The sequence below is a fragment of the Rhopalosiphum padi genome, chromosome 2, assembly GCF_020882245.1.
Source record: "Rhopalosiphum padi isolate XX-2018 chromosome 2, ASM2088224v1, whole genome shotgun sequence".
Lineage (NCBI taxonomy): Eukaryota > Metazoa > Arthropoda > Insecta > Hemiptera > Aphididae > Rhopalosiphum > Rhopalosiphum padi.
Genome location: NC_083598.1, coordinates 767,732 through 793,082, shown reverse-complemented (window position 1 = coordinate 793,082; position 25,351 = coordinate 767,732). Strand labels below are relative to the sequence as shown.

The following is a 25,351-nucleotide window of genomic DNA, read 5'->3' as shown; positions in this document are numbered from 1 at the left end:
TCCTTTTAACATTTCTGTACTATGCCCCCAGTCAATAGTCATTATAGCCTTTTTGAGTCAACTTAGAGTTTGAATTGTCAAATAGTTTACAGCAAAAACCAAGTATTAGGTTTTTGGAAATAAAGTATACAAGCCACGTCCTTATGAAATTTTCTCAATTATTCATACTTCGTTCGTAATGAAATTGTGTGAATTTTCGTCCTTGACCATCCGAGGGAGATACAACATTTACATCTAAGCAGGGGGAGCAGGTGGACCCTTTTTCACCAAAAATGTTTTAAAGTTATTATTAATTGTTATACAAAATAAAGCAATTAAAAAACTTTATACTAGTTTTCATGATACCTACCTAGCTATATTCAAAAACAAGTAAACAAGTGGGTACTGCTTTGATTTGCAGTAAAAAGTGTCGAGTGGGTAGGTATTGGATAACTGTTGTCTGTTTAAGCTTGTTAAATTTGAATTCAATGGACAATGTTATACCTTTGTACAAGAAAAATGATTCTGAGCAAAGACGGTTTATCACTAAATATAATTCGTGATGTATATATTTTATATAGCTATAAAGTTATGTGTTTTACTTTTAGTATTACGATAGGTATTTATAGGTTGTTATATTTTTTTCTTAAAATGTTGCATTTATTATAAGTATTTTAATTATTCCAATGATATATATTTATTATTTACACCATATTTTATCAACTTATATGAATAACTCAAAATAAATAACATATATTTTTGTAAATACCGTAAAACAGTAAAAATAGTAAAAAATAAATTTTATTAAGTATATCATTGCGTTAAATAAAATTCATAATAATTTAATACATTATAGTATTATACAATATGTTAAAGTTTCAACTTTTCTGAAATATTTTTAAATCATAACAAAATACTCAATATAGTTTTTTATAGTTTAAATATATAATTTTGTCCAAATTTAAACTTAACATTTCTCTAAAAAATAGCTGCCTTTGTACATAGGTATTATATTATATGATTTAAGCACGGACTACTTATGAAGAATTTTAAATTCAATTTTCAAAACTTAGATATAAAAATAAATTTTTATAAATTTCCAACTATAAAAAAATTTGCTTTTTTCTTCAATTTTGACGAATGTCGTTAAAACTAATTCCAAATGCATAAATGAAAAAAATTGTGTATATTTTTAATATTTTGTTGCAAATATAAGAATAACTTTTGAGAGATTTAGTATTATATTTTCAAGAATTGGATTCGGCAAATAATTTTTTACCAACATTTATAAAAAGAAAAAACTAAAAACATTTTTCATGCCTATATAAATAGGTCAAAAAAGTTTAAAAATATTTAAAACTTTATCATAATATGATGAGAATGATAATATAAATTTTTGTTGAAAACTACAAGTATCTACTGTAATATTTTTTTTTTAAAGTACAACAATAAATATTAAAATTTGAGTAGAAATATTATTATAATATAGGTGAATATTGTAAATCAATTTTTAGAATTTTTTCAAAATTCTAACTTAAAACAGTTTAAATGTTTATAAAAATATTAATGTGACAATCGATTTTTGATATTTTTTTTATTAAAAAAAAAAACTCACATTATAGTAAAATTAATACATTCATTTCTTCGCTCAAAATCTAAAAATAAGAAAAAATTAGAATTTTTAAACATCCAGTTTTTAACAAAATTGATTTTGTTTTTTTGTGCAATTTGAAAATGAATATAGCTTTATATATACAATTATATTTTTTTATAGATATTTTAAGTTAAAATTTGGAAAAAATTATATAATTACATATTTGTGGGGACATATAAATTGCATGTTTATTATTATACTTATTTATTTATATACATTATACAGCATAATGTATTTTTAAAACTCAATGTTTTCAACAAAAATATATCCAATTAATTAGCAACTGTATTACTTTATAACATGCACATAACTTTTATTATTATAATACGATTATGTATATTCACAATGATATATAAATATAATCAATATTAATTAGAAATGTGTATGGGTTGGTCATGATATAATTTTTAATACATTTATTTGCGGTAGAATCACATACTATATGATAGCCAAAATATGTTTTATTATTAATATTAATTATTGAAGGTTACATATATTCACGAGCTATAATAGTTATCATAATATATAACAGTGGTCAGCAACTTTTTTGGACTCTTAGGCCACATTCACAAATTAAAAAGAGTTTGCGGTCCAAACAAAAATAATAATTTTATACTCTAAAATTATTTAGTATGAAAATAAATATTGTCTAGACTTTAAAATAATAAAATATTTAAAAATAATTTTGTCATTCTAGAATTTAAATCAGGCCGTTTACAATAGCCTTACGGGCAGCCGGTTGCCATCCACTGATATAGAACATACTAGTCTTTAATATTATTCACATTGTTTACTTGATTTTTGCTATGTTTAATTATTTTTATTTTATATTATTTTATTTTGTTTATATATATATTTCATGTTGAATCTTATTTTACTCTACACATTCTGTTGTGTTACTCTGACTTGTCATACAGTAACATTAAGATTTAAGATGCATATTATTGAAAGACTACTTTAAAAAATTTAATAAAATGTGTATGTGTTATTAATAGTTTGGTTGTGCAACTACTAGGTAAATTTCTACAAAAAAATTACTTAAAATGTCAAAAGATAATTTTAAATATATAAAGTTGTAGGTATTGTACATTATTATTATTTTTATAAGTCAGAGTATTGTTGAATAATTATGCTATACTATGTAGATACTTAAAAATAAATGTATAATAATGATAGGTAATATGTCTATTTAAAGGTCATAAAGCATAATTTATCAATCATATGATCAGATTTTTTTTAACTATTGGAAAAAATCATTTATAATTAATTAGAAGATAAAAAAAATACAAAGAAAATATGACTTTATGATGATAATAGTCATATAATAGTAACACATCACTTTGAGATGAGTTGCGTTAAAGAACAACAAATTTAATATATAATATACTTAATTAAATGCTTGATTAAAATATAGAAATACAAGAATGATGATAGATATGTTTTTTAATTATCATAAAATAACACATAATAAAGAGAAAATTAGATTTTATTATTTCATATGATTTTGTTTTTAAAAATATGTAATTAATAAATAATGTCATTATTATTAGTACACATACTATAATAACGTTCTATTTACGACTAGACTATGTTAATAATTTGTTTGTTTTTAACAGAACGGACACAATTCTTAACACTATTTCAATACGATTCGTATAACATTTTTAACAAATATTTTGGTTTTTTTTTTTAAATCATACTTTACATTATTATAAATATACTACTTACTTTTAACATTAATTTAACTAGTTAAAAATTGAATTAATTATTTACAATTTATAAATTTCATACAAAAAAATTATAATAATGACAAATATAAAATCTGGTATATGGCGTAATTTTAAACACCCTTTATAATGCTTTATACATTTTTGAAAACAACAACGATTAATCTTTCATAAATAAAACAAAATAATAATGACCATAGTCAGGCAATAGCCCATGAACAAAAACAAGCACATAAATTAATGTTATGTAACATTTTGTCAAAAATAATGAATTTAAAAGTTTAAGTAAACAACAGAATAAAAACATGGGAACAAGAGGACAATATGAGCAACTATATTCTTTGGTATAATAATGTCAGCAATTCCCATTGTCACAAAGAAATAACATGGTTGTGTTACTATAATTATTACTACAATTATTATTATTATTATCATTTATAACTTATTATTATGTATTATTATTGTGTATATAAATTAAATATCATCATCGCTATCGCCAGCATAATCAGATGAATCATTATCATCATACATAGTAGATGGTGAAGAGAAATCAGTGACCAGAACTCTTGGCTGATTGGATATTTTATTAAACGTACATGATTTCAATACATCATCCAAATTAGGTGACAGGATATCTTCAATATCAGTTCCATTTCTAAAAAAAAAACAAGAATTAATTTTTTTGTATCAAATTATAAATATTAAAATAACTATAATACAGAAGAATAAAACAATAGTTTAGAACGGTGTTATTACAGTGAGGTAATTAAAGCTACAGTGGTTATAAAAAAAAATAAAACAATTGTAAGGAATGATCTAGTTTAAGGGTGTGTTACAAAATTATAGGATTGTGCTAATCAACGGTGGAGGACGGCACAACAGACCACAGACACTTACCACTATCATTAATATTTCTTCTTTCAAATGTCTTCATCTGTTATTCTGTAATAATATTACCACCAATTTTTTTTTTACATTTATAAAATTTAGGTGGTGATGGAAAGTTGAAAAAATGACAAGACTTCCAAAGAATCCATTAGTCACATTAATTTAATAAACATGAAATACTTACATTTCCTCTGGTGCATCATTTCCACCTTCTTCAGCTACTAGCATTTCATATTCTTCAGCAGCATATTTATCCCAGTCTGATGCCTGAAACAACAGAAAAATGTATAAACTTATTGTGCATTAAACATACAAAATAAATGATATACTCCAACAATTTAAACAAACTGTAACGATTATTGATTAAGACAACTGACCTTATAATATTTATTTCCATTTTCGTTATGCTTGAAATTGATATTATCATATAATTACATAGCAAACAAAAGTTAAAAATATATTAAATAATATTTTACTTACTTCATTTTCGTTATCCCTCTGTGATGCAAATGGATCGCGTTGTTCATGATCCAGATATTTTTCAAGATTAAAGAATGTATCAAAAAATATCGGAGTCATTTTGCATGATTTGAGATCAGCCAATGATATTTTGCCGCTACACTTTGGTTTAACCATGTCAAGCATCTACATTTTTAATAACGAAAATGGCATAAATAATTTTAAAAGAAATGTTTATAATATGTATTTCAATTTTATACCTGACACAAACAATCCTCAAATGGCAGACATTCAATTCCTATACTTTCCATTCTTTGCAATTGCTCATCATAGAAATATTCAAGCTCATACATTGACAAATAACCATCACCGTCAATATCCATGCATCTAGAATAGTTGTATACATTTCTCAATAATATGGTATCAAATATATATTATGGGAAATCTTACCTGAACCAATATTCGACAGCTCTAGGATGTCGTTTATCTTCTTCAGCCATTAGGAACCAAACAAATTCTGTGTAACTCATTTTTTCTTCCATATAATTGTTATTAGAATTCTTTTGCTTTTTCTTAGTAACAGTCCCCGAAAATATTCTGTCAATTATTCTTGTGGACAAAGCTATAAAAAATATATGCATCATATTAAATAAACAGGTAAAATAATTTATAATACTACCCACTAAATGTCTATACATATAAAACTAACCGTGATCACTGTGCCTGGCTAAATCGGTTTTGCTGATAAATAAATCATGGTCACGATCCAGTTCCCAGAACTTACAATATATGACATAGAAATGTTCATAACTGAAGTAAGCTGTGACTTGATTGATGTCTTCTTCTTTTTCTAATAAGTCAATGACTCGAATTAGATCTGATCGTCTGATTTCTGCTAAGCTAAGATCACCACTCCATGATGTGTTAACACTGTAGAATATCCTTGATATTACCTGGGATTTAAATTTTACAAAAATGTTTAGTTTTATTTGATGTGTAAACGTGTAATACATATTTTATACTTCAATAGTTTTCTAATAGATGTTTATAATATTTGTAGTTAAGTAGGTACTAATACAAAAATAAGATTTCTGATTAAAACTTTAGTATATTTAAAAATATTAATATTATAATTATATTTATATTTGAATATTGTGGTAAACCACCATGTTGTAACACTTGTAACCAGTTGTTCTAGCATGATCTACTATCATTTATCTTTTACTATCTTTTATTGTATTAAAAATATTTTATTGAAAAATCAAATAAAACAAATTGTATTATATTTGTTCTAAAGAGGATCCTATCCTTACATATGTTACAATAGTATGGCAATAGCATACCAAATTTTTATCATCAAAATCAATAGTCTGTTGTTAATTTTAATATATGAGTGAATTTACCCATTATTAAATGAACCTAACCTTTAATAGGTAAGAACATTAAATTCAAAAAGTCTGAGCACATTTTTAGTGTCGGACAAAAAGTCCGAAAATACAAAATGTTTTATATAATTAATATTAAATAAATAAATATTGTTTGTAGACATTATATATTATACACAATACATTATTATATTTTTTTCTATTTTCTTATTTTTATTTTTATTTATAATTATATAATTTATTACAACATATTAGAACAACAATATCAAAATTTATTTGTAACTAAATACATTTTAACAAACAATGAATTTTATTTGTTTATAAACAAGTCTAAACTAAAACTAAAAAAAAAAAGTATATCATAATTATAATAAAAAAATATAAATTTGTCATTATTATAATAGGTACTTAACTATACTACTATAATGGATTTCCCGATTTCCGTTATATTTTTATTAGTTATATGAAAATTTAATAATATGTGTACAGAATTTTTAAATTTTTAAAATAAATATTAATTAGGAATATAAAATATTTTGTATTTTCAGACTTTTTGTCCGACTATAGACATTGAATCCGGACTTTTTGTCCAACTTTTTTTAAAGCGGACTTTTCGTCCGCGATTCACCCATGCCACAATGATAAAATGAACATGATAACAGATATAACAAAAATATCAATGAGTTGTTTTTCAACAGTTGAATGAAATTTAAATTTGAAATTAATTTTGGTACTTTTAGATTTTACTATAACTTAAGTTTATTTCATTATGTTTTCCTGTAGTTTGAGAAGCAGTTTTTTTTCATTTCAGATTCTAACAAGCATTTCAGAACTAAACAAAAAAAAAAACTAAAGATAAAGTTGTATAGGTACCTATGTATTTTTGTGAATTTATTAATGTGTGTACCAATTATTATTATACACATGATTGGTATTTGGTATACGATTTCATTCATTACTTGAGTCTTGAATAAGTAAAAAAAACAATTGCAAACAGTGACACAACAGGGGGATTTGCGGGTTCATTATTTCCCAAATTTAAAAAAAATTAGTTATTATTTAATTTTAGTTGTTATTCGTAACCGTTGAAAAATAAAACATTGATTTTCTCGTTATCACTGTTATATTTCGCTTCGTCATCGTTTCATGGTCTATGACGTCATAGATTCTACAAAAAAAATTTTCCTGCTAAGAGCTATTCGTATCGATTCCAACGAACGCAAATGTACGATAATATATACCGTACGTAAGACGGAGATAACACATGCATGGGTTGCACATCTTAAATACCTACTACTTTCCAGGTATTTTTTAAATAATTGTTTATTTATATCTTTTAAATAAAATTGAATTACAAATAAAAAGACTGATTTGTTTAGATATAAAAAAATATCGGTTTTATGATGTTTAAATTTAATTTAATTACCGTGTGCACATATCTAGAATGAAACTCTGGCGCAGTTTTCAGGAATGTTAAACCGGGATGCGATTCGACCACATCTTGGACTAATAAGATGAAGTTCTCGGGTGATAATGTTTGTTTTTTTGAGTTTCTTGCCAATATGCGTATGAATATCGATGGTAAGTCGTGACAAGAAGACCACACGCTATATATATATTTTTTAAAGAATCGATTGAGTATTATTATTGTTACTAGGAGTGTTGAATAATAAAAATGACAACAGTGAACTTACTCTTTCCAATAATTAAGAAAGGTATTTACATCTATGGTACTTGACAAGTCCCCGCCACAGGCAAAGAACAGAGGTTGCTTCCAATAAAGCGGGCAGTTACACAACTGTAATACGCACGAAAATGATAATATTAAAATATCGTACATAAATTATTATGATTAGATATGGGTTACTTTAGCAATTTGGCCAAAATGGTGTTTTGAAGCTTGCGAATTCGGCAACGACATAAAGAAATCTGTGATTGTTTTGACGATCGTATCCCATTGCTGTTGACTTTCGGGTTTGCCAAATGGATAGTAGAATCTAAAACAAAAATTCGAATTCAGGACACCTTATATATTATAACAACGTTGATTGTTACGACACACAAACAAATGTCCATACCTAGGAATGAATACGTTACGATTGGCCTTTGTATGTCTTTGTAACGTAGTGTGCGGCGGAGGCGCTCCAGGTTTCTGATTGGTTTCCTTTGAGTAGTTCTGAAACAATACGATCGATTATTAACACAATCCTTTTTGGTAAAACTGTTTGGAGAAAACACGTCTTTCTCTTCCCAGCAACTTATTTGTCCCAGACAGTAGTCAACTAAGACTATCAATCAGTCTAGGGAAACTGACACAATAGGTCCAATTAACAAGTATTGAGAGTATTACAAAATATCAAACTATTGGTACGAATACATGTAAGTGGCCTCTATTTGTAACTGCACAGGAAGCGATTTTCACATCACTATCCGAGCCAGATCACCACTGAATATTAAAAAATTTTGAAAACACATTCATTAAAAAAAAAAATGTGTAAGTAATGATATTTATTTTTACAGAGTTCAATATATATATAATTTTTTACAATACATGAATAGAACCATAAAGCATCGGCGTAGTTATATATATTATATACAGTAAATTCCCGTTACAACGAATACCAATACAACGAAAAATCCCGTTATCACAAAAGTCATAGAAGTCCCCTGCCGGAAAGCAGGGCTTTTAAAGAGCTTATTCAAATTTTCGTTATAACAAAAAAAAAAATCGGTCCCCTGGAGTTCGTTGTAACGGGATTTTACTGTATTATAAATCTGAATTAAAAGTCGTTTACATAATAATATTATATACCAAGCCGAGATAAGAGCTCACGACGCTATCGTGTCCATAATATGTTGATTATAATATTATTATAACACGAAGAGTTCGTCCTGCACGTGTTGAATTCATAATAATAATTAATATGTACATAATAATACACACATTGTACAGATTTATTTATATGTATCTTAAACCGGGCGTCGTGCGTCTGCAATACATGCGTATAGGTACCAATAAAGAGAGTGGCGGGGGTCCCATTATCAATTATTTTAAAAACAGTCTTGTACGTGACCTAAAGACGCAGCGCGTTTTCGTTTTACATAATCCACTGATTACTCAATAACATAGGTACGGACACACGCGTAGAGCCGTATTTTAAATATTACTATGGTAATAAAAAGTAATACATATTGTAACATGGTATACACGAAAAAAGCACATACCATAAGTTGAGTAAAAAAACTTGATTTTCACACAATAACGAAATAATAGCAAAAAACATTGAAACGTACCTATATATATTTCTTGATTTTAATTTCAATGAATTTCCCGCGAGACCCGTAAAAAGCATTTAACGCACGTATATTACATAGTAATAATATATTAATATATTGATATAAACACCAATTATAATATGATACAAGACCATAACTGGGGGAGGGTCCAGCTAGGGGGTCCGGATTTCCTACTCCGATATTTTTAAAAGTAAAAACATTTTAGTGGTGAATATAGTTTATTGACTATACGATTTCAGTATCTATATTTAAAAAAATGTTGGACCCCTCCCCGAAATTTTTTTTGAGTTATAGCCTTGATATGATATAGCAGATATAAACTAAAGTAGATACCTTTGTCCTTTATATAAGCGTGTATTGCGCATATAATACACAATGACGATTCGAACGAAAATAATAATTATTGTATTACACATTACATGTTTTCCCCGCTCGGGCAAACGGATTTCGAAAAATAAAATCACGTAATCATTTCCCCCGAGTACACAATTATTGGTATACATCACACTCAGTGCAAAGGCGTCTGGAGATTTCTTTTAATTTGAAAATGGCGTGAACATCTGCAGCTGCAGTGTGTATATTGTTATGTAGTTATATTATGTATGCATCAAATAGGTAGGTACGTAATCGCAATGAAGGTAGCCGCTGTAATGTAGCGATGACCATGAAATCTAAATCGTTTATGCCTATTTGTAATACGTCCGCGCCCTTTTTTCAGGCAAAACAAACCGTACCGCCGTAGTCATGTTTAACTATATAATAATAATATATTATAATACATATTCAGGACGATCAAATTAGATTGCTATTGTACAAACTACCAAATATATATATTTAATTGGATAAATGGTTTTTTCGTCTCTTCTAAACACACAAATTTCGTACGATAATAATTTATATTATACTGCGGATAGCGTCCGTCTTTGTCCCTGCCATTGATATAACTTTTGCGATTTGCCCACAAACTTTAAAATAAATATGTGAGCTCCACGTTATTCTTCAAACAATATCTAATACATGTAGAGGTAAATAAAAATAAAACAGTTGCCAAAAAGCTAAAAATTGAGCTGTATTAATTTCCATTTAGAGTTCAAACATAATGTCTGATGATGTATATTAGATAAATCGTATATAAAATAGTTACAAACGTGGAGGCGGGCATATGAGTGTACGCCTATTTTATAAATATATTATACATTTTTTTTATTATCCATATAGTAGGCGGGTGGGCCGGCGGATATGTACGAGGACAAAGACAGGATCATATTCATCACTCTGTATAACGGACATGACCGCCGCTGAACAGCTGTGTCGTTGATCATCGTTATGCAAGTATATAATAATATGCCCAAAACACATAGGGCCTCAACGTTTTGGCTGCATTTTTTGACAACTAATAAAGATAAAGAGGTCAGGGAGGGAGACACAGAGAATTGAATATAACAAAAAAAAAAACGAATATCCGTAAAAACCATTCGTTGTCACTAGCTATTACCTACTATTATTAAAAGACACAACTTTCCGAGTCTACATATGCGAGTTGGAAGAAAATTATATTGCAGGCGAGTCTGCAAAAAACGAAATTTGATTTTACACGCATGGCGTGTGTATATATCTATAAATACTGTGATATGTATCGAAGACATAACATATGCCCGTGACATTACCAACCTTGTTATAAGACCTGGGTAATCGCTGTTTCCAGGGTTTGTACGGAAACCTGGGTTCGTGGACCGGATCATCTTCAACGCCACTGTCGTGCCTTTGCAACACTAGCACCTGACAGGCGTAGCACCAAGACCGCACGCTCGTCACCATGGTGTCCCGACGTCATATCTCACACCGCGGCGGCGGATGCACGTCCGGTGCATACTGCAAAAGACGCGGTGCAAGTATCGCGAGGATGACGGGGAGGAGGCGTGTTTAAGGTATAAGTCACATGGACGGGATGCGCGTTTTAGCGACGTAATCACACGAACAGACGCATTTAAGACGTACACACGACGACGACGATATCGCACAAACGAGTGTTTATAATATCGTCGTCGCCGTTGTCGGTCGATCGCGGCGGACTGCACGGAATGGCGAGCCCACGCGCGAAACGGCACCGCCGTGATGTATAATTTACTGGGATACGAAACGACCTCAGTTAACAATTAAGAGAGAAAAACAACAAGCGAAATATTGAATAAAAACAAATTAATAAAAACGCGGTAAACCGATGTCGGTCGCGATAACGCCGTAATATATAATATTATATTATGTGTATTATTGCAGTACAGAACATACGCGCGACGGCGAGACCACGTTGAGCGGAGGTCGCGACACAAAAGCCGTACGCGAACATCTGACCGGACGACTTTTTTCCATTCGCATCATTATTATCATAACTATTATTATTATTATTGTACGCGACGAAGGCCGCACCACTCCGGTTCTGCAGCAGTTAGCCCGCGACGCGTTGACGCGTCTGACTACGGCGGCTGCGTTATTATATTATTATTATTATTATGACGATATATTATTACTATTATTAAGTCGAACACATGTTGACCCAGCGACTGTGGAACACATTCACTTTGTGACTTTGTAAAATGAAATAGTAAAATATAAAAAAACCTGCCTTGCAACATTCTCCCTCCGCCGCCACGCGTTTCACGCTGACATCTGTAGCTCGACTGCTCGCTCTGTTTTAATATACTGTGATAAAAAATAAAAACCCACTTATTAACTCTGCTGCGGCAGAATCTGACGACGTCCATTATCCGTTTACCTATTGCGATACAAAATAGGTGCATAATAACAACTAGGGTTGACATTTGTATCAATTATTTGCATATTGTTATTAATTAATCCGAAAATTAGTTAGTTCACATCAAAATTTGTTTCATGATGGCCTATAAACAGCATTGTATTTTGCATATTTAGGATTTCATTAATTTTCAAGACATTTTTAACTCAATGAATCGAGAATTTTCACAAAATAATAAATTTTTCAAGGTTTTAAAATTTCAGAATGTAGCAAAAAGGGAGCTGATAATATACTATAGGTATACCCATGTTTTTAGATAAAATATTAATTTATTTCACTCATAAGTTGTTTTCGAATGTTTATCGAAATTTAAAAACCGAAATCCACGCCCTTTTTTTTAATAGTTTAAATTATATGCAGTGTAAAGTATAAAATATAGGTAATAATTTTATTGAAAATACAATTTTAAAATGTATTAGTTTTTTTTTTTTAGAGGATATTTTGGTAATTATTTGAGCATAATTGCATACATATTTAATAAGTTTTTAGGTATATAATTGTTGGCCCTAATAACACATACGATGAGGAATCTCATAATACATAACATATACAAAGTATCAATGTTTATATAATTATATTATACATAACATTATATAATAGGTAGATTAAATCTATCTTATTTATATTTATTAAGCAGTTTACCGTCTACAGCCAAGTTAATCGTACTATAATAGTTCTGAAATTTGGTACATAAGGAAACGTATACCTAAGAATGTGCACCTCGAAGCTAATTTTTTAAATTTTACATCTTAAAGAGAGGAACATACAAGGATTTTTGAGCTAAAGAAAAACGAATATTTGTTTGTTTGTATAGGGTTTTAATCGGTCACAGAAAATAAATTAGTTATAGTTAGATATGGGCAATTCCGTGCAGGATCAACTAGTACCTAATACCTGTATAATATTACATGTGCGCGACACAGTGATGTCATATTATACATTTTGCTGTGTGTATAGACTGCAGTAGAAGAAAAAGCGCATTCGTTAACCAAAATAATAAATATGTCGTTTTACACACTGCATAAGTAGGATGTAGCGTAGCTATAGTGGTGTTTAGGGTGTTGTAATATACCTCGTCAGCCATATTTATACAAAAAATGTATTTAATATAATTTGCTTTAGAAATATTTAAAAAAATATGTTATCATATGGTACTTCATATTTTATATTAACATTATGTAGTTTGATTACTGCAGCGGAATGTGTTCCCCCCACCTAAGAGCAGAGCGCACGATCTGAGTATACAGTGTATAATGTATATATTACGTTTTTTTTCAGTAAAGCTTGAAGGAATAACTACAAACACGAACGCAGGATAAGGTTGTTCATAAAGTCACCTACCTCATCATCGGCACCACCCAATATAGAATAACTTATTTGATACATGTCTATAAATAAATCGGTTCTACGCTATATATTCGTACGACTGCAGTCGGCTCGCACGTTGTGGTAACGAATATAATAATGACAAGCGGTAGTACATTGGACTAGTGCATAAAGTTAGCCTCTGAGGCGAACCGCACCGCTATGATGTACCCAGCTCAGACGAGCTTCATCATTCATATACATCACCATAGGCCCATAGATGATACCTATACCAAGCCCACAAAAACCAAAACACGGACATTGTATTTCTTTATAACTATTTTACAAACTATTCTTAAGATAATAAATATACTTTCTTATATCCGATTTTATACACTAAAAAAAAGTTTGTAAACTATATAACTAATATACAATGTTAGGCAACTGTATTCATTTTCGAAATAAATAAATATAAATTAGTTTTTAAGAGGACAATAATACACCCCCATTTGTTGTCTCTGTAGTTTAAGTGCGTGACATATCAAATCTACGCTCAGCAGTTTACGTTTAACTTTGTTAGCTTTATATTATAGTAAACCTAACTTAACCTAAACCAACTATGAAACTTAGTGGTAAGAAATTATTATATGTTCGCAAATGAATTATTTTATGATATTATTCAAATTTTCATTGAGTTTAGCGTATATAAAATAGTGCAGTTAAAAAATGCTCATAGCTCACATATACACGAAATTATCGTAAAAATGTTTCATACGAACATAGATAAACTTATTACTTACCATTAAGTTTCATAAAAAGTCGATTTACTCGATTTACGATTAAGCTAACAAAGATAAAATTGAACTGCTGAGCGTAAATTTTCCATTTTACAATGTTTATATTTGTAAGACGGTAACAAGAAATTCGGGTGTAGTGTCCTCTTAAGACTTTTTTTTATATTTCAACCGAAATATAAGTAAATAATTGAATACCAAATTTAGTAGTATAGTAATGTACGATAAGTAAAATGGGAAATACGAGATATTCCATAATCCATGTGAACAAAACAATCTATAAATTGTTCGATTAGTAAGTTCAACAACTTAGCACCTTTCTTGACCTAATCGCGTATATAAGCAATAGTTTTCGAAAATGCAAATTTTAAAACACAAATATGTTTAGGAAATATTCAAATATACATTACACAACTTTTTTTTTTTTAGAGAGATGAGATCAAAGTGTTTTAAACTTATATAATTAATTTAACAATAAACTCACTTGGATTTTGCTGTGTACATCCGAACCGATGTTCTTCCATGATGAATGAGCCGATGAAGAATTGCAGACAGCCGAATTCTTCATCAGTTCGGTCGGACACTTTTCAAATATGAGCACCCGCTCGGCCACTGAACCACGCGTCAAAAACGGCCGAACTGGGTTCGATTGGTGGTGATTGGACCGAATATTGGCTCGCTGGTGGTCGGTGAGCTCGGGGTGCGGCACCTGTTCCTGTTGCCGGTGCGCGTGCTGGTTCCGCCGAGATGAGCTGAGCGCAGATAGCCCGATGAGGAACTCTGGTTTAGAACGGTGGCCGGCCGACACCGCATCGTAACCACCGGCAGCCGACCGCAACAGAACGCCCTCCTTGCTGGGCACAGCCGGCTTTTCGGTTTTCCTGTTCTCTACCACCGAACCGTTCTTGAGCGCGTCGATTAGCCGCTGTTCCTCTTTCGCCACCTCGTCCATAAAGTCACAAGTATTTTGCTGCGACTGGGCCGCCGCCGGTTTGCCACCGTTCCGAAACGGCCACGCGGGACCGTCTACGCCCTTATTGTCCTCTGCGGCCGCTGACGCCACATAGTTCCGCATCGGTGACGGCTTGCTGCAGTACCTCTTGGCGGCACCGCCTCCACCAAAGTTCTGCTTGCTCGCGGCAGCATGTTGTTGCATTTGCTGTTGTTGTGACTGAAGGTGATCGGGGACGGGGCCAGTGGACGAGGAGGCCTTCTGTTCGAACTTTTGTAGCGCATACTGAATGGACGAGGCGAACGGCTTTGGTGACAGCGAACGTGATTGCCGGGCCGCCTGCAGCCGAGCTTTGTCCTCTACTACGAACTTGTTCACTAGTCGTTCCAAGTTGTTGGTGCTGTTCGGGTCGGTCATCAGCTGCGCATTGCGGTTATGATGGATCGGAGCCGTAACATCCGCCGGCGGTTTGGGTTGTGGTGTCAGCACCGAGCCAAACTTGTCGGCTGCGGCAGATGAATCGCGGTGGCACGTTAGTATCTCGTTAGGCGCTAAACCTCGGGCTTTCCACGTCTGATATATTGCTTCCGCGTGATCTGATATCTGTTTGGCGATGGCCGCGATGTCTTCTTCCGGCTCGGGAGCCATGTTACCTCCTGCGGCGGTCCGATGGTTTGCTGTCGTGGTCATCGCTCGCCGAACCCGGCCGTGTACCGTTCAGCCGATAACGAGGAAGGTCATGCGATTTTTCGGCGGTCAGTGAGACCGTCGATGTGCGGGACACGACACTGCTTCAGTGGCGTTGACGACGATGGCCTCAGTGGCGATAACGACGCTCCGTCATGATGACGGCGTATATACCTGCAGCCATACGTCGGTTATGAAACCGCACCTGAAAAAGTAATTGAAATTCCGGTTAGATTATAATAATACATGATATGTATTATAGTGGCGTCACTATATGATGCTGCAGCGTGTCAAAACAGTCACAAGGTAACGGTAAATAATATTATATAGGTAATATTTTGTTGTGGAACAACCTTCGATTCGAATCGGGATTATTTCACGAACTGACTACGTCATTTTAATAAAACAATAAATAATTATGTTCAGTTTACACATTTTTAAACTAAACTATTTCAAACTTATCGAGTAAACGAGTAAAAGTTTGGATTATTAATAACATGTTGATATTTCAAGTATTTTGTTTATAATAACACTATTAGAATAAATGTTAACGTGGAGCTTAAAGTTTCGCAGTTATATTAGTGTACCTACATAATTCATTTTTTCGTATATGTCGAGTTGTTTGTATTCAACTGCGTGCCAAAAAATTGCAAAACCATTGAGGTATTCCCCCAAGACATGAGTACTATACGATTATTAAGTCTACGGAAACAGTTTAGTTGATTATGAAAACTTTAACATGATACATTATACTTAAATTTGATACATTTTGAAATCACGTAAATAGCTATTAGGTTTAGGTACTATCATAAAAAGCACATTTGATTAAATATACTAATAAATAAAAGTGATTTCACAAAAATATTTAAACGTTACTTTAGATTTTAGACATATTACAGCTGTACTACATTAATATAATATACTATAACATATTACATGTAATATGCTATATTATGTTGCTATGGGACGCAAATTCGACATCGTTTTTTCGTGAGAAAATAAACACCTATTTTCGTAATGACAAATCAATACGAAACTATATAATAATGTAATACTGTAAGTCACTCACGATTTCACTGCACTGCGAGCAGTGCGTAAAGCCGGTGTACATAAAGTACTTTCCACTTGTTTTTCTGTCGATTAAAAACCGTACTGTATTGTTACATCTTGTCACAATAACAGCACATCGCCGCGTTTCGTTTACCGCACTATAAATTTGTTAACGGTCGCGCTTTCAATATATACAGTTATTACTCCGTGTTCCGTATTACCAATATTCGAGTAAATAGTATTTAGATTAAAAATATGAAATTAATTAAAACGATGAATTGCAGAGTAAATGTGTATAATTACAAATTTAGAGTGGTTATATCATTATTCATTATGAAAAATCAGCAGTCATCAAACTATACATATTAAAACATTATGTAACAACGATTTTTGTTCCCCGAAAATTACAGGTCAATAAATTCACACACTGTACATGGTACACCACAACGTCATAGCTATTTGATCGAAAATACGACACACAGCGTATACGATATAATATAATTATATGTATATGTGTATTGTGTATATATATATATATATATTATGTTCACGATGCAATTACCGAAGAGTAGGTAGCAGTGTATAATAGTAGTAGCAACGGCAGACGAGTTAAAGGTCGCGTGTTCCAGAGGAAGGAAATGATTAACTAAGGGCGTTGTCAATTAATGTATTAGACACGCAAAAGGCAGCGGTAGCGGTAGCGGAGTGTCGTTACCTCGGTGCGTATATACGGGTACGGTCGTACTGGCTGGCTGACGGCCTGATCGTCTCTCTGTCAACTCACTCACTCTTTCTCTCTTTAATGTACACGTAAATAATATAATAAAAACCAAGTGCGTAATGTAATTAAACGAATTACCAGCGAATTATTAAATGGGTCGAATGAAAAAAACTAGCGAGCAATCGAACGGGCGGACGATAAAAATAAAAACCAACGACAACCGTTAAAGGAAAATCTCTCGTTTTTGCGATTTCTCGAACAGAAATCGGACGGATGACTGTTGGAGACGGGCGCGTAAGGGACAGGCCAGAACAGACTACTGCGGCCGAGGAAGTACAGAATCGCCGTAGGCTGCGGTGGTGACGGCGACGGGTTGGACGTTTGACTCCGATCGTACAACACCGCCATAGTGGCGTTTCTATATATAGATCCGGCGGCAGTTTCTCGGTCCCATGTGCACATTAGTCGTCGGCGAGCGGATCGTCGTATAATACCGTACGTGTATACTAAAACATGGTACCTATTACAGTATTACAGTGGCGTACACAAAAAATTCCAAATAAGGGGGTTAAAATAAAATAATTGAATGCATGTATACGTGTTATAAGAACATTTTTACGTTTTTATACAGTGAATTATGGCCAAGGGGTTGTGGTGGAGTAGAAATCCAACCCTGCATTGAAATATTATGTATCATAATATAAAATGCAGTCTATTACGACTGTTCTACTAATTTGGCCACGTTTTATAACTTAGGGGCGTATCACAACTCACAAGGCAATCTGTTTGATCACACGACTGTGTTCATACACTTTATTTATCAGTGGATATTTTGTGATTTTTAAAATAAAATAGCACATAATAATTTATTTTAAAACATTATTTTTATATCGTTTAAGTATTTGAATTATTTAAGGTACCTAGATATTTATTGGTTTCTTCTAAATCATCGAACCATATAATAATATAGCTATGTTCTGCGATTTCACATTATAGAATAGTCTCATTTCTAAAAATGTTGATGTAAAGATATATAAAAAAAGAACAAGCAAATAGTTTTTTTTATTTATAAGTGTTTTATAAATACAAAAAACACTTTTTTAAAATCATAGAAGTAGATATTTAAACGATCAAGTTAATATAATAATTTAATCAGTCAAGTTAAATAGACTATTCTGTATACATTTACTTCAAGTACAATAAAAATCGATATAGCATCTACAACATAAATGTCCCAAATGGGTCTCAAACGACTACTGATGATATATTGAATATTATATTTTTATATCACCGAAAAGTAAATTTTTTTAAAGTTGAGTTTTTACTTTAAGCATTTTGTAGCAAAACATAATCTATGAAATGATACGCGATTTTGATTAACTCCGCATTGATAACAAGTTTTCCCAAAACACCTAAAGATACATCCACTCGACAGCACGTAAATCTAAAATTCTTTTTACACTCGTAAAATAATCAAAAAGTGACTTGGAAATTTTAAATAGAAAGCCTGGGATATTATAATACTACTATTACCTATATTAGTTATAAAATAAATAAAACAACTAGTTTGACAGTTTTTTCACACATTTGAACGAGTGAAGAGAATTCAAAACTACAAAACTCCGCGGCTATTGTAATAGTTAATAATGTTATAATCTGTTGTACCTACATGCAGGGATTATTTGAAACTTTTGTATATTTGCCTGTGAATTTACGTAGGTAATAAGTGTGATGATCAGATGGCCGCTGGAACTTTTGATTATTTAGCATATTTTATTTAACGGTCGGGATACACAAGAACACGCTATAACTTAACAGTTAAAAATAACTTAACACGTAGAAAATTAATTTCGTCCACACATTTCTTGGACATGGTCGTAAAACATACGTATCAATTAGATTTTTATACCGAATGTATTTTTAGTAACTATCAATTTTTCAAACCGTTTCAATTATATTACTACATAACAATAATAATTTATTCTAATCATAAATATATTATATTTATTTTTGATTAAATTAAAAAGCTAATTAGAATATAATATGGCGGTATATTATTATTACTATAAATTCAATAATTTCCATTAGCTAAATACATTTTTTTTTATGATAATTCAAATTATAAACTTATTGAATTCATTATTAGTGATTTTATTTTAATAAAATTCTGTTAAGTCTTACTTAAACTTAATATTTATTATTTTATATATGGTTACCTTTCTTAAAAAAGTTCTTACTGAATAGTTTTATGACTAGATACCAAATAATTATTATAAAGAAATAGTTTTTAAGTTTACTATAAATAACAAAAAGGTCACGTCATGTATTTATCGAGTTATATTATGTTCCGCGTTTATATTAATCCGATATTTTTCTTCACACATAAGTAATGAGGGCAAATGCCATTGCACATAGATCATCATATATCGATTACTGTAACTAATTTACATTTAAAAAAAGGACCATATAGGTAATTTTAAACTTCCTACGACATTATTTTCACATAAATCAATATAATAAAATATAGTTATTAATTATTATTATTATTACAGTGTGTATCTATTGTTATTGTATAATATAATATATATTATATATACCTATCATCTGCGGAATTCATTTTTTTTTTAAGTAGGCTTTAATTATTTATACAACAGTCACTGTACAGTTTATTGTTTATTGTTATTTTTAACTAAACTTACAGTTTATTTATATATACAACATATGTATGACTATACTATACCCAGTTAACTTGAATGAACCATTCCACTTATAGTTTATGTTAAAACATAATAATTTACAATACGTGGCGACCAACAATATTTTTTACCTAATGTCTACTGTAATAGTTAAATAAGAATTTTATAATATTTCTTATCAATCAAATAAAATAAAACAACACATTTCGATCAATGACGTAAATCAGATAGGGTGCTAGGAAGCATCAATTCTCCCTAACTTTATCAACTTTAATTTTTCCTAGGGGAAAAATTGCATTATATATTATCATTTGTGTGTATGATAAATGTGTGAAATAATAATAATTGTAGAACTCCATGTAAATTGTAAAATATTCATAGATCAACCCCTAATTTCAGTACATTTTATATATAACTTTCTGAAGTAGCTACTATTGATTTAACTATTGTCTATTAGTATTTGATAGTAGAAGTCAATGAAAGCGATCATTACTTGAATTTAAACATAATACATAAATATCAAAGAAAAATACATCACTATAATATGGGTATTACACACACACATTACATTAGTTTAACAGAGATTCCTAAACATGACAATGTACCTACTTTGTGTTATATTCTTCAAGATTAGGTATAGCAGTTTAAGTTTTCGGCTATAATATATTATTATATATATTTAATTAACATTTTGATATATTCAGTAGGTACATTTATTAAATGTGAATAAAGTATAATTTATATCTATTATATTTGTATACTATATACTATACAAAGATATACATAATATTATAAGTATTATTTTATTATAGTACTTTTTATCATAGAAAACAAAATTATAATAATATTTGATTATACAATTTGCAAATACATTTTAGCATTTTAATAAGTACGCGAGTTGGAATCTTATTATAAAAAAAAATAAATTTAAGAAGACAGAAATAACAGATACATTTAATTTTAATATGAATAGTACAAAAAAATAGTTCAATACATTATGTTATGTACAATCACTAAAGTAACTTTCAAAACCATGGGATATTAAATAAGATTTATGGACTGAACAGTTGTTTGGTTTTTTTTTTATTAACAGTAAAAATAATAAAATAATTCTTAAACGCGAGAAAATACTGTAAAAATATAGTAAGTTAGTATTACGGATTTAATTATTATTGACACAAAAAAACTCAATAATAAACTAACACACAGACGTATAAGATAATTAGATAAACACGCTGTATAATTGTAAGAAAAAAAAAAATATAAAACAAATTAATATGTTGAACAAGAAAACTCTTTATGTAGATAGGTAATATAATTTCGAAAACAAGACTTTCGGAAAAATAATTAAAATAATTTTAATCAGTTTAAATAAACTCCACAAAATATGTTTTGGTAACATTCCATATAATAAGGAATAATGCAAATTTTATTTTGAATTTAAAAATGAAAAATACGAGTATTAAATAAAATATAATACCTGTATATGTAACAGCCTGACTAAAAATATAGGTATATTTATTGAATGATTTTACTATTTATAGCTCCATTAAAATTACTGCATTATTGCAACGTCATATCTTGGCTAACAAATTGCGTCAGACGTGATAAATAATATCTATTATTTTTTAAGATTTTTTTCAATTTCTTGGAAAATGTGACGTCAAAGGGCGGCGGGTTGCTGACAGGACACCAATGTTATTGATGATAATACAGGATTTGATTTCGTATCAAAGTGACATAATATAACTTCATGAATATCGTGTATGGTATTAGGGCAAGACTCTGTTCGCCCAAAAATGACGCTTCGCTTTTCGCTCATTTATAGCACTTTTTGATCACATTTTTATAATACACACTTTAGGAATCACTTTATTATTTATTTGTATATATTAGTTTTATAAAGCCATTTAGTCATTACCCAGAGAGCACCACGAGAAGGCGGCATTTATTACTCTCCAAAAATAAATTGTGTATTTGTACATACTATAAATTTAAAAAAAAAATGTTTACATAAAAAATATAAATCGTCAAATTATAGTTATTAAATTTATAATTTATAAATATTAAATGCCATTGATAATCTTTTTTTTTTTTTATGATAGGTATGTATAAATACGCAATATATCTTTGGAGAGTAATAAAAGCCGCCTCCTCGTGGTACTCTCTGGCCCTTTGGGTAATATTAAATAACTAATCTACACAAATAAATAATAAAGTGATTCCCAAAAGTATGTATTATAAAAATGCTATAATATTCTTGGGCGAAAAGCGAAGGATTATTTTTGGGCGAAGAGTCTCGCCCATGGTCTTATTTCTATAATTTCTCCATGACATACATAATGATTCACTGAGCATGTTCATCCTCAATTTTTCTTTTAGAAATTCAAAATTTAGGATATTTTTAGTATACTCAATTTTTTTAATACTCTGATATAATTGATATCAATTATATATTATTATTAATCTTTCAACAATTTATAATTTGTAAACATTTTTTAATTATAATAAATTGCAGATCCAACATTACATTTATTTTAGATTATTTCATATTTTTATAAAACCATTTTTAAAAACTATTATCAGATCCTCGTTTAAATTTTCAAAAAAATAAAATCATCCACTAAATAATTTACAGTAAAAAAGGTAAATTACCATTAAAAAAAAAATAATAATCTGTATGGTAACAGCCGACAGGGCATTTCTTATTAAATATGGTATAAAAAATCTTTTAAAAATTACAAAAATCAAAATTTAATTATATTTATTCTGGAATAAATGAAGGTAAGAATACTGCGTGAATATAAATAACTCAAACAAAAAGTAGCCTATGGCAGTCTACGAAACACTAATTAATAACAATAATAAATAATAATTTATTACTATCGAGTATCGACTCGAGAGTATATGCACGTGCGCCGACTATCGGATCTTATGAAAGGGAAGACACGTCGATGAAAAAACGATTTTTTCTACTCTCTATCAATCCTATCCTATTCCTCTATCGGGTTGCCCATAAATATAATCGAACAAAACCGGACGGTTGGGATGGCTGTAATATAGATATGAAAATAATAATAACAATAATCCTCTCTTAAAGGTAACCTTACCTATTCTATATAATATATTATATTATATATACATGATATACCACATAGTATAATATGTATACCTACAAAACCGACCATTGCGGTGCAGTAGAACGCCGAACATAATGATAATAATATTATTATGTGAGTAGATCTATATGTATAATGTTATAATGCGCGCGCAATGTTGTTGTTGATAAATATATACATACGTATTACGTATATGATAGCTATAGTATACACCAATAATTATAATAGTGGTCTTATTTTTTTTTAGAGAGAAAGGGCATTAAAATATTATTTTCAGGGAATTGTCACATATATCAAATCCTTTATGTTTAGAAAATGCATTATTTTATTCGCAGTTTCTAATGAACGTCCATAACATTTGGTTCAGCCATAATGAACTATTGACAACTATAAATAATAATATATTCAGTTAACGTAAATTTTATCATTTCGTGATTTGAACATTGATAACCCCAAGTGTAATACTGCAGCACAGGGTTTATTCTCATTGTATACTATACAGTATACAGTGTATAGACTATAGATAATATTATTGTAAAGAAGACAATCAGAAGGTAACGCAAAAAACAATGTCTTATACACGTTTATAATCACATTACCAGCGAGAAGAAAGAGGGTGGCAGTGATCTCCGGGTCTTCTGGTCAGGAATGTTGTATTTTATTTTTGCAAACTTATTGACAGACCGCTATATCTACAAGCTACGTGTCAGCTAACAAATATCTTGCACCCTATCGAGAGATGTAGGGAATATATTATAATTTATAAATGAATCGTGCATAATGGCACTACGTTTTACGAGTGTGCTTTGTGAATATTGTTGAAATTGTTGTACGCGCTGCCAGTTGATAACACAACCGACGACAGCGGCAGTGGCGGCGGAGGCGTTTTTCTACTCCTGAAATAGTCGGGGCGGCACGGCGGCAGCTATCGGCCGGGCGTACGGCGAAAAAACGCGCCCGACATACACACACACACCAACATGTACGTGCTCTGATGCACGTGTCTTCTACACCGTCGATTTTCCAGCTTCTATCCGGATCGTTGCCCTCTGCAGCGCGACAATAAATATTTAAAGAAAAAAACCCAAAAACAAGTTTTGCAGCCAAAAGCGGATTACTGTGTGAAAAACTAACGGCCAATATGTCTATATTATATAAACTATATTATAAACGTTATACGCAACGGTATGAAGCGTGCCATTTTCACGAATGTGATATTATGAAATTAGATTTTGTCATCGACCAGTATAAAAACAATATATTACCTACAAAATCATTGTTAAAATTATTACGAAGCCTATTAATTCTTATACACTACCGATTGGACAGAAATTCTACAGACTATACTATCGCTAGTATTTATTGTCTGAAAAAAAATGTAATCTATTTTTATATTATTTTCAGTTCGTTAGAAAACAAACAGGAACTAATCTGAAGAGAAATAAAACAAATATCTATACAAATGGAAAGTCTGAAAACCAATTCTAACCGTCTTAGGTAAATTAAAACAAATTCACGTTTTATGTACAATATATATTATATATGTAGGTATTTACTATTTATGAAGTTATTAAAAACCACCATCGTTCATTAGTGTAAATTGAACACACAGTAATTAACGATATATAATTACAGTAAAAAATATTTACTACTAAATACTATTCATTCGACCTAGAAATATTATTTTAAAAGACTAAATTATATTTTTATCATATTACGTAGACTTCAATTGTTTACTAATTAATATAACAATCATATATTTGGTTCTTAATTTCTTAAGCTATATATCAATACTAGTTTTTAAGTATTAACGTATAGTAAAATAT

At 30.2% G+C, this 25,351-nt stretch overlaps 1 protein-coding gene across 6 annotated transcripts in view; it reads right to left on the bottom strand.

Moving 5' to 3' along the window:
• Window positions 1-3,101: 3,101 nt before the first annotated feature.
• The window catches only part of LOC132919494 (serine/threonine-protein phosphatase 2A regulatory subunit B'' subunit alpha), a 37,755-nt gene continuing 15,505 nt past the window's right edge, over window positions 3,102-25,351 (bottom strand). The window contains exons 1-13 of one of the 6 annotated variants that reach the window (XM_060981152.1): window positions 17,705-18,033; window positions 14,785-16,144; window positions 8,171-8,268; window positions 7,960-8,089; window positions 7,787-7,890; window positions 7,519-7,699; window positions 5,417-5,660; window positions 5,158-5,329; window positions 4,968-5,094; window positions 4,729-4,893; window positions 4,626-4,655; window positions 4,433-4,515; window positions 3,102-4,015 (exon numbers count right to left, since the gene is read on the bottom strand). In XM_060981152.1, coding sequence (XP_060837135.1) covers window positions 3,835-4,015; window positions 4,433-4,515; window positions 4,626-4,655; window positions 4,729-4,893; window positions 4,968-5,094; window positions 5,158-5,329; window positions 5,417-5,660; window positions 7,519-7,699; window positions 7,787-7,890; window positions 7,960-8,089; window positions 8,171-8,268; window positions 14,785-15,942 — 2,673 coding nt within the window. In that variant the 5' untranslated portion in view covers window positions 15,943-16,144; window positions 17,705-18,033 and the 3' untranslated portion in view covers window positions 3,102-3,834. Of the gene's footprint in view, window positions 4,016-4,257; window positions 4,303-4,432; window positions 4,516-4,625; window positions 4,656-4,728; window positions 4,894-4,967; window positions 5,095-5,157; window positions 5,330-5,416; window positions 5,661-7,518; window positions 7,700-7,786; window positions 7,891-7,959; window positions 8,090-8,170; window positions 8,269-14,784; window positions 16,145-17,008; window positions 17,359-17,704; window positions 18,034-25,351 lie in introns of those variants that run through there. The other 5 variants (XM_060981153.1, XM_060981155.1, XM_060981151.1 and 2 more) reach the window with 5 other exon arrangements.